General features: G+C 53.4%; 1 protein-coding gene across 1 annotated transcript; it reads right to left on the bottom strand.

Annotated features, from left to right (window-relative positions):
* Positions 1 to 919: 919 nt before the first annotated feature.
* On the bottom strand, positions 920 to 10478 carry DCP1A (decapping mRNA 1A). Its single transcript, XM_053469593.1, has 10 exons — positions 10323 to 10478; positions 9531 to 9571; positions 8680 to 8807; positions 5566 to 5632; positions 4841 to 5007; positions 3996 to 4057; positions 2630 to 3307; positions 1414 to 1614; positions 1187 to 1263; positions 920 to 1112 (listed from the first exon to the last, which is right to left on the bottom strand). The coding sequence occupies exons 1-10, from the start codon at positions 10455 to 10457 to the stop codon at positions 920 to 922; spliced, it is 1749 nt and encodes a 582-aa protein (XP_053325568.1). The 5' UTR covers positions 10458 to 10478.
* Positions 10479 to 10905: the final 427 nt, after the last annotated feature.

The raw sequence follows: 10905 nt of genomic DNA on the forward strand, positions 1-10905 counted from the left end.
GCATTGCTGGAAAACACGCAACCGGCTCCTTCTTCCACAAGAGTGCAACGGCGCATGTACAGAACGGCTACATGCGAATGCTGCCTGGACTCAGACAGCGGGGGGGGGGTCGTCGCATCTACAGCACACGCTTCATTCTACATGCAGGGAATGCGCTGGAGTCTCACTGCGTCCACAACACGCAACGCTGTCCCAAGCGAGCATCCGAGAGAGTCCTGGACACTCGCAGCCCCCGTCACGCCGCAGAGATACACCGGTGACCCCGATAATGTGCCAAAAACAACAAGTTTAATATTCCTTTTTTTTAATGCTTTTATTTAACATCTTTTTTAAATGCTTTTATTTAACATACTTTTTTAAAAAAGTATTTTTTTGGTTACTCCGGGCTGCGATCTTAAAAGTTAAAATTCCGCCATTGTTTTCACGGACAGAACGTAAAAATTTTCTCTCCAAAAATGAAGGCTGCAGCCAAAATATTGCTTCATTTTAATGAAAATTACGTTAAAATGAAAGTCATTCTTACAAACCAGATAACTACAGCCAAAGCAGGACGGGCCGGCGATCCTTATCCCCTCACACCCAACGGGCAACGGCGTCCAGCGCAGCGGCTTTAAAAAAATGTTTTTCCTGTTAATATTCATCTTAAAAGAAATATACAAATCGTTAAAGCTTAAAATCTAGGACGGCTTTAAAAGCCATTTAAAAAAAATGTTTTCAAAAGAAAATCAAAATCTTTAACCCCTCTTAAAAGACAATCATATGACCCGTTACCCTGGCAACATGTAAAACAAAAAGCCAAATTCGGAGTATGCTGGTGCCGCTATCCAAACCGTCCAACGCTTTACGCGGATAGAGGGGGCTCTGCAGACCCCCGTAACGTAAATCTGTATAATCCGGGGATTCTCTCACCACGGGATCATCAGCTGCAGCCTTCCTGCATGGATCCAAACGCCGCGAACAGCAACAACGGGTTTTCTTTTACGATCTTTATGATCATTTTAAACAAACGAAATGATTTAGGAGTCAGAGTCCCGTGAATGTTGGCGCCTCGCTCCATCGTCTGATTGGCTGCTGCTCGGAGGTCGTTTCCAAACGTCTTCCCCGAAGATCTCCTTAAACCAAGAGCACGAGATCAGGCCGATCCACGTAGGAAAGGAACGTCGCTTCCCAACGGCTCCGCTTTTACAGCTGGATGTTTTCGAAGCTCTTGGCGAGAGATTGTAAATAAACCTCATGAACCGTCCTGACGAAGCGGGAATCGTTCTAGAAAAAGAATGGAAACCGTTACAGAAAATGACTTCACAGCGGGTGTCCACGCCACGAATTACTCCGCTATATAAATCAATAACTATTCTATACTTCACTAAAGCTACAGAAGCACATAAGGGGTTAAATGACCCCCAGCGAAGTTACCTTTATGAGATGGACTAAGGTTTCCTGGAGCTGAGATCTGCTCAGTGCCAACGCGTTGGGTCTCAGCACGTCGCCGGCCGCGGGCACCGGTGAGGACGTCCTCGCGTTGCCGTCCTGACTCGGGAGTTTTTGGACTGACTGCGCGAAGACGCTGGGCGACAAAAGGACCGACGCCGCCGCTGTGGATGTAGGCGCCACAAACTGTGAGAAAGAGAATCGTATGAACACCTGGAGATCAGACAGAAAATGAACCCCAACTCCAGATGGGGTACCGAGGGAAAAGACGGACCCACCGGGGGTCCGCTAAAGATAAGGAGAGAAACAGAGCATATACTGCAGCACTAATTACGAATGACCCCGTTCTTTGTACTCCCTGCCCCCAACCAAACTATAACTGTCCCCCCGAACCCTAAATGGGGAAAGGCAGTGGGAATTTTGTGTAAAGTGTGCTGCATGCCATTAACCCGGCCCCTCAGGGGTTAACAACACATCATTTGCCACCAATTTATATTTAGTTTTCCTGCTTGAAAAGAGCCGAGTAACCAACGCGTTTCACACCAATGCAAACAGCTTCCCGTCAGGCTCGGGGCCGATCGCGTTCTATAGATTAGTCAGCCGAGGCTTTTGTTTTTTTCTGTTTCCTTTCAATGGAATGAAATCCCCAATAATGAAGAATTCTGCCAACTTTACAGAGAACAGACAGAGCGGCTGGCAGCGTCCCGACTGTTATCAGCTCCTGCGCCACCCTGAACAAACGCGTGGGGGCTGGGCAAACGGGACAGCGTCTCTTTAAATACCCTCCGGACAAAGCACGCAGGGCGAGGCTCGGCACACACAGGGGGTAAGTGAGGACACAACCCAAACGGCCCAACGATACCAACCCAACGGCTCCAGAACACTCAATCTAATCTATGTTCTAGAACCGCGGCACAAAGCACTTTCCGGAGCTGAATCGAAAAGGAAACGTAAAGACGTGTAGATTTATTATATATCTCTCTATATATCTATCGTGGGGTTTCGGGGCGAGGACAGACAGGACCATGAGATGAGACGGATGTTCCGTGAACTCACAATACAGCAAGAAATACAAGTTGGGAAAGCGTGAGGGGTGCTGCGTCCGGATAACGGGAGAAGATCCCACGGATTAAGAACACTTACGGTTTGTGTTAAAACGATCACAGTAACCATAGCAACACTCATCATTCTGACGGTTTACCTGTGGAGCCGCCGGCAGCACACCGTCAGACGGCGCCGTCTTGGGCAAAGTTCCTTTAAAGCTTTCTGGTGTCGCAAGTCGGCTCGTCGTAGCGGGGAATTTGGGCGCAATGTTGGCTTTGCTGATCGGAGGAGACGGGGTTGGTTCGCCCTGCGGGGTCAGCTTCAGCTTGTGAAGGAGATCGGCGTCTGGGTGAGGGATGTTGGGCATCTTGCCAAGGCCAACAGGGACCACAGGAGGAAGGAGCTGGCGGTTGCGGGAAGCGTCGCCGAGGTCGGACACCGACTGGCCCATTAGCGGGGACGGCTGCCTCCCCGTCTGCCGCATGCCGTGCATCACGCAAGGGGAACCGAGGGGGGCATCCGATAAACCCGGAGCGGGACTCAAACTCCCCGGGAACGCCTGCATTTTCCGAGAGTCTGGTTGTGAAGCTGCAGCTTGCGGGATTAATACGGGAGCTGTGCAGGCAGCGTGGCCGTAATCACTGGCACTGGAGCCGAAGATCAGAGACTCCGGCTGCTTCGACTGCTCACACGAGAAAGGCAGGAACAGCCCGTGGCCCCCCGTCTCCGGCGGCAGCAGCAGCTCGCTCGTTTCCGGGTACTTGGACGGCGGAGGATCCTCTTTGGGCAACGAGGTTCCAAACAGCTCCTCCACCGTCAGGTGTTTCTGCACCGGCTGGAAAAGAAAAAAAAAAAAAAATACAACTTTTACAAACAGCAACTTTCATTCAAAGCAAAATTTCACGAATTCTCCGGCCTGGAAGTTTATTCTGAACGCGCATCTCCAGAGAGCGCTGGGCCGGTAGGACCGGATCCGCCGGGGTTTGTATCGTCTGTCCCTCTGGGGTAACACAGCCTGGCCACGGATCGGGGGACTTCAATTTCACCAAGCAAGAGCTTCACATCGCAATACATCGCAATACATCGCTAGTCCACTAGATGGCAGCAGCCCACCAGGGAACGGCGTGCACTCCTCAGAAGCAGAGTACGAGCGCCTGCCGCCCCCCCCAGCGCAGTCAGCTACGTCACTAGAACGCCCCCCATGCTATTCTGCTGCCGTTTGGGATAACGTGGCACATACGGGCGCACGCACTCCGCTGGCTAATGCTCACAGATGGCCTGAGACGTTATCGTCACCGAAGTGAATAAAAACCCAGCGATCTATCGGCATATGGTAAAAACCGCACACCATCCGAGAGAGAGACGCACGAGGCGCTGCCTGCTGATAACAGACACTCAATAAAATCAGCCAGACAACTACCCCCCGATGTGTCTCACTTACCCCCCAAAGCTTCCGAGCACGTGTCTGCAGAACAAGCGCTTAATCCCCCTATACCCCCCGGCATTCCGTATCATTTTCATACCTTCTCTTGAGATGAACCGGGAGGTTCGGTTGTCTCCAAGGAGTCAGCTTTGGTCAAACGTGCATCAGGCTGAGCCCCAGAGCTGACACTCACATCGTTTAACACATGGCCCTAAAAACAAAGCAAAAGGAGCCTCGTAAATCGCATGTCTCAAAACGGGGCATTAAAAACAAACGACGCACCCCTAGCTGCATCTGCGCATGTTACGACGTCACCGCGTCCAGCCTGCGGCGGCACAACAGTCGCTGCTAGTAACGCGGCTGCACGTCGCCCCCCGGAGTCTCCGCGTCTCGCACGGGATGCAGGACTCGCGGGATTAACATGTATTCCGATGTCAGGATTAAGTCACTCGGCCCTCCGATAAATTCCCCCCATGGCTTTGCGGCTACGCCAGGCGGACACCGCGCCAAACCCTGCGTGGGCAGCTCAGCCGGATTACCGCCTGATCCATCTGGAAGGCAGAGGCTCAGCAAACACCTCCCGGCCCGGCCTCGGGCTTAATGGTTGTATGTAGGAGGAAAATACAAGAGGCCGGAATCTATCACTAGACAGCCAGAGACTGAGATGGAACGGAAAGAAGTTTTACTTTACTGAGAGGGTGGTAGACAAATGGAACAGCCTCCCAGCAGAAGCGGTAGAGAGTAATACAGTGAGGGTATTAAACATGCATGGGGTAGACATACGGCTCCTGAATCTAAGACGAGACCAACGTCTGATTAAGGTTTGAGTCGTTACAGCAGGATGAGACGGGCCGGATGGGGCCGATACGGCGGCAGGTTCTGGGTTTGAATGTAAGCGAGCGTCTCTGTGTCTGCCGCTGCCCCTCGCATGTTGCCCCCCGCCCCGCGTTTCGCATGTTGCCCCCCTCGCGTTTCGCCCCCTCCTTACTTTCTCATATTCGTTCTTGGCTTTACTGAGCATCTCCAAGATGTCGATGGGCCGATCGCTGGCACCGCTGGCCGTGGTCGGGCTTTTCCTGTTCTTTGCCCTCTCTGATTCCTGACGCACCACCCTGCGGTCACACAATAAATATATATATCAATCCCACATTAACCCCTTCCTTACACAGCGAGCTCAGGTCGAGAAGCAGGAAAAAAAGACCGCAAGCCTCGTCCCTGAACAGGTGCAGCCGCTGCGCCTCCGCCCCGGGGTAAGCTGCGCATGGTCCGTCATGTAGAAGGAAGCCCGTCTCTTTCAGGACAATGTGCCCCTGCGCAGAGCGCCGCTACCCTCCAGATGGACGAGGAGCTCATTAAAGAAACCAAGCCACCTTCATCATTAGCGCAGCCACTATCAGCGCATGCGCCGTGCAGCCACCGGCAGACAAAATCCTGACAGCGCATGCAACGCGCAGCCCATCAGGCGCTGTACATAAAAACCCCGTGGCGTAAATGCGAAACGGGTACCAGACACACATTCACCGCGCCGGTGCTGTACAGCAGACCCTACGAAATATCCAGCAAAGAACGACCCCCCGGATTTAAAGCAGCACTATACGGAGCGCGGGGCCGCCCCGATATCTCACGGGGGGGACACTCATTAATGTAAAGCCCCTGGGGGGGGTACTTACTCCGCCATCAGCTTGGAGATCCGCTGGCAGTCACTCCGGTCGTAAAACCAGATGCTGTAAATGGACACTGAGAGAGAGAAGAGAGATTACTCGTTACCCCAAACCGCCCGCGGCGGCACCACGGACACCCCCTCCCCGTACAGCAAGGGGGCAACACGGGCATGCAGCACACAGTCCCAACGCTCACACCTATTTAAACAGACTCGCAGCTAAGTAAAGTTGGGGTGGCTGTGAGTGATGAGAGTGATGTCTAAGGAAGGGTTTCTATGGAAACAAAGTAACGGATAATTGGCCAATAAATCATCTTATCGGATACAATGTTCTTCCGGTTGGTCCAACTATTCCCAAATAATCCGCCCCTCGCTTCGGCAGCCGGCCCCCGACGAGCCGCCGCGTGCGACCTCAGAGCCCCCGGGAAAGTTTGTTCAGTCATTTTAGGAAACCTGCAATTCTTATGGTCTGGCAAACACCACGTTCATAATAACTGTGAATCCAGGCATGACTTTGGCCGGATTACGTGGCACTCGTGCGGTTACCGAGCCCGTGGCACGCTGCAGACACGCCGGCGCGGCTCAAGAACCGAGATAAATGAGTAGTCTCGTTAAGTGATAACGTTTGTGTGCGCAGCCCCGACGCGACCGACAACGCGATTTCATCTCTAGCAACAAAACACGCGGAACGAGCGCTCCCCCCGCGGGCGGATAAAGCAGGGGGTGCGCGGCTCCTTTTTATCCTTTTTCTACGTTGGTTGCACAATCACAATCCTCTCCTTTATCTGCCCCCCGGGGTATAAATCCTGCCCGTTACCGGGGTAACTGCACGTTTCAGAGGAAGCCACACGTGTCCTTCGCGGTGAGATCCCCCGGCTGGATACGGATCACAAACTCGAGTGGCTTTAAGCTTGTTTGCTGAAATCGAGAGAAAACATTAGAAGAGGCAGCTTAATGGGCCGGGAGGGCCGGGTGCCGGGAGCCACGCTCCAGACCCGCATCGGTCTCCCAGCACCCGTCGGCCCTCAGGAAGATCCTTTCAGGCTGCGGGGGAGACGCGCGATTTCAGGATTCCCACAAACAAAATTGGCCAAAAACCTCCAAAACCGCCGGTGCGCGGCCCACTGCAATACCGGTTTTATGTCTCAAAACACGCATAAAAACCGCTAGGGGTATGTATCTGCCGGCAGGCGATTCCCTGCGCGGAATACCACACGACGTACTTGGCAGATCACAATCCATCTACGCAGCAGATAGATTTCCGGAGCGAATGTTCAGCCAACGCAGAGTTCTGCCGGACACGATGTCCGCACGGCCAGCACGAGGGCCGACAGATAGCGTTCTCTGCCTCATTCTCTGCACAAATGGTTCTTTTACACCGAGAGGCCAAAAAAACATTCCGATCCCACAGGATTTGGACAAAAACCTTCGTTTACTTTCCAGAATGAATAATCCCGGCAAACGGAGCCGTCTGGATACACGACGCGTTTCAGGCACGCAGGACAAAGCGAGGATTTATTTTCTCCAAAGACCGAGTTTATTAAGAGTTAAAAAGCTAAAAACGGATCCCGGCGGAACGTCACTAAACTGCGCGCAGGTCCGGAGAGTAAGTGGCCCCCGTGGCCCCAGAAGGCATCTGCCCTCAAACTCACGCCTGGGGCCAATTCTGCGCTTCTACCTCTGAGGACCTGCGGGGAGATCTAGCAGCGATCCGGCGATCCTCACTTCCACCAATCAGAGAGAGAGAAGCATTTTTTTTTTGCATTAATGGCTTTTATTAACAGAAAATAATATAGAAGCAGCGTTTCGGGTTTTATACCCGCAGATCGCGTGCCGGGACCCCCACCCCGGGACCCCCGTCCCCCCGCAGCCGCCCAAACTCTATAAACGGACGGGAAATTCTAAGGAGACGTCTGAAGGAATTATTTCACGACCCGGAGAGATTAAAACCGCTGCGGGGAGAAAGATTCGCGGCCTGCTGCAGAATTCCAATTAGTTGCCCCATTTTCTGTTTAACCCCCGCTAAGCCCGGAAGAATTGAATTGCAGATTCCCTATAAAATGACCGTTAACACCCAGGACTAATAAGGCCACGTCGACTACACGGCGCGCTGTCGACGAATGATACTCACGGACGCGCCGTGTCTACACGTGGAAAGGTTAGCGGATTCCTATCAATTTACTGCCTCCAGAGCCCGGCGGCGAGGAATACGTTCGGAGGACATTAAAGCGAGGCGCCGGGATACAGAACGGACGCGGATTCCTTCATCCAGCTACAGCGACGTTTCTCAACCCCCTCCACGTCTCGCGATCTGACGCCCGGCAGAGGCCGACAACTCCGGCTCCAAACAGCAATTCCTTCAAAGCCCGCCCGGAACCCGACATAAACGAGCATGGAAGGTTTCAAAATCTCCCAGCAGAGAAGAGGTTAAAGGGAGCCACGAATCGAGATCTACGTGTGATGGAAGCGAGGACGGCGGACGCGGCTTCCAGCTTCCCGGCTAGAATTAGCCCGAGGCTCGGTTGCCATAGTAACTGCAGCGCACAGGATTTCAAGTCGCATCTCCTCGTGGTCATCCACCCGTAGGAAGGGACCAGGCACCGCTGACACGGCCCGTGGCACCCACCCTCCGCGCAGACAGAAATCACTGGGAGAAAAGACGTTTGGCCCCTGGAGATGCTGGAGCGGCCCCCGGCGTGTCCTCCTCGTCACGTCGTCGTTGGACGGATGAATTTTGTGGCACAGATACCAGTTATAAGATGTCCCTTGGAGTCTTCGCTACACTCCGCAGATCACCAGACGGCTTCCACGGACCTCCGATCCGGCCTCGTGGACCTGCCTCATCCCATCCAACGGCCTCTAGAGTGTAAGCTCTGTGGGCTGACCTCGTGCCATTATCTGTGAAAGGTGGCCTCTGACCACAGAACCAAGGAATAAATCCTGTAACCCTATAGGGACTTAAGCCGGCGGTAACGGTCAGGGTGTGCAGAGTGCATCACCAGCGCCGACAGCTGCCTGACTCGGCACGAACCACGTCACAGAGTAACACAACAAAGAAAATAATAAAAATGCAGGCCAATTGTACACATTTAACCGCCACGCATTATTTCCACGCGGGACTCACAGCTGGAATTCCGGTACAGGAGGAACGGCTCGTGGAGCTGAAATTCCAGATCTTTGTTGACCGGCTCCACCAAATTGTTCATATTCAGCCGGTTCATGATGGTGAACCCGTGGTAGGGGGAGGCCGACCTGCAGAAGGAGGGGGCCACAAAACGAACAGGTTAGGGAAGAAGAAGCCAGCGGTCAGCATCACATATGTAACACGTGAAGCCCTTCTGTACACGGCGTGGTTCCATGGCCACAACACGCGCACGACCTGCAACTAACAGCAGCTCAGGTCTGTTTAGCTGCAGTCTGTCGGGGACATCGCTGCCGGCCAGTCACATAGTAACTTAGAGGGTTATCGTATTCGATGGGGCAAATACACGTCATTTCTGCCCCATTAAGGGCAGTTTGCACGGAGAAACTCTACATACGTGACCCGGAATATTCCACGTGCGCGGCCAACACAGAGACCGGAGCACGCCGGGCCCGCTCACACGCGGACGATGACTCGGTTAGTGCCGGCTCGGCGGCTCGCAATAAATCGGCTCTGACATCCCTCCTCGCCTGGAGCTCTCGGCCATCCAGAGCAGTGAGACGCAGAAACCCAACAAACCCCCCCAAAAGCATTTTATCGGGGAAGATTTATATAAAACGGTGAAATCCGGGCTGCGGTTCAGAAAATTTGGAGAAAAAATAACTAAATCAACGCTACGGGTTTTCACAGCGAGTCAGTTCATTAAAAGCTTAAATAAAATTAAAAAAAATAAAAAACGGGGAAATAGTAGAAATCATATTTTCTTTTCAATCTTTAATATACATTTCTGAGATTTCTGAGGGGTAACTCGGAGAACCCTCCCCCGCACGTACCGGGTGTACACGAATAAGGTGCCCTCCACATCCGTCTTCTCCTAAACATTAAAAAAAAAAATTCATTATGAAAACTGGAAAACTAGAAGAATAGAATTACAGAAATTCCAGATTTATTTAAAAACGAAGAAAAAAATCATATACATTTGGCAGGCGTTTTATTGTCAGATACGTAGGGGGAGGGGCAGCCGGCGATCCCCAATACCGAACCCGGGAACCCCAAAGTACCATCTGCTCACCGCTTGTGGGTTACCACATATTAATGGGTGAACAGACCCCACTCACCCTGCGCTGCCAGCCCCTCAGAGCCCGGAGTCAACCTGCCGTCTTACCCCTCCCCATGAGTCTCATAGTCGAGTTGCCCTGTGCCCACTCTATGCCACCCGGTACCATCCCTGCCCTTCCTGTACCAACATCTTACCCCAGTACCCACTCCATGCTCCACCACGCCCCCTCCCTTCCCATGTACCCACTATCCCAGTACCCACTCCGTGCCCCTCTGCCCCCACTCACTATCCCAGTACCCAGTCCCTACCCACTCCATGCCCCTCTGCCCCCACTCACTATCCCAGTACCCAGTCCCTACACACTCTATGCCCCTCTGCTCCCACTCACTATTCCACTACCCACTCCGTGCCCCTCTTCCCCCACTCACTATCCCAGTACCCCCTTTCCCACTATCCCAGTACCCCCGCTCTGTACCCACTCCATGCCCCCCTGTGCCCCTACCTTCCCGTGTACCGGCTCCCTGCCCCTCTGTGCCCCGGCTCCCTGCCCCTCTGTCCCGCTCACCCATTGGCCGGTGCCGGGGCAGTAGCTGTATAAAGCCACCTGGCTGGTCAGGTCCACGATGCTCCTGATGTAGGGGTCTGTGAGGCGGAGGGCAGCCAGACTCATCTCCTGCCCCGCTTTACCCCGAACCTCCATCTCGGTGACCGGACGCCAACCAGCGCAACAGCTTAAATCCCCGCCTGGCCGCGGCACAAGCGTTCCTAGAGTAGAAACGTTCCGCCTGGTCCGGGACTGGGGCTCCGGGGGCCACATTATTACTGCTGCACACAACCAGGAGCCACACACGGTTACCGAAACACGCAGCCAGGGGCCACACTGACACGGGTACACACAGCATGAATACCTGCCAAGTGTCCCTGCTTGGTCTGTGTAGTCCCTCTCCCATAGCCCCGAGGCCCCTTTTTCTTCCCCTGTTGCCCCTCTTTTCTAGGAGGTCAGAATGTTTGCTGGGTATGAGGGGATCGCAGGGTTCTACAGCCCTAAAAGCCCCGATAATGTGTATAGAACCAGCAGGGAACGGCTTTATAAATTAAACGGGGTAAATAAACCCATTATTTTTCTAAATTCCCTGCCCAGTTACACA

Source organism: Spea bombifrons, chromosome 6 (assembly GCF_027358695.1).
Source record: "Spea bombifrons isolate aSpeBom1 chromosome 6, aSpeBom1.2.pri, whole genome shotgun sequence".
Lineage (NCBI taxonomy): Eukaryota > Metazoa > Chordata > Amphibia > Anura > Pelobatidae > Spea > Spea bombifrons.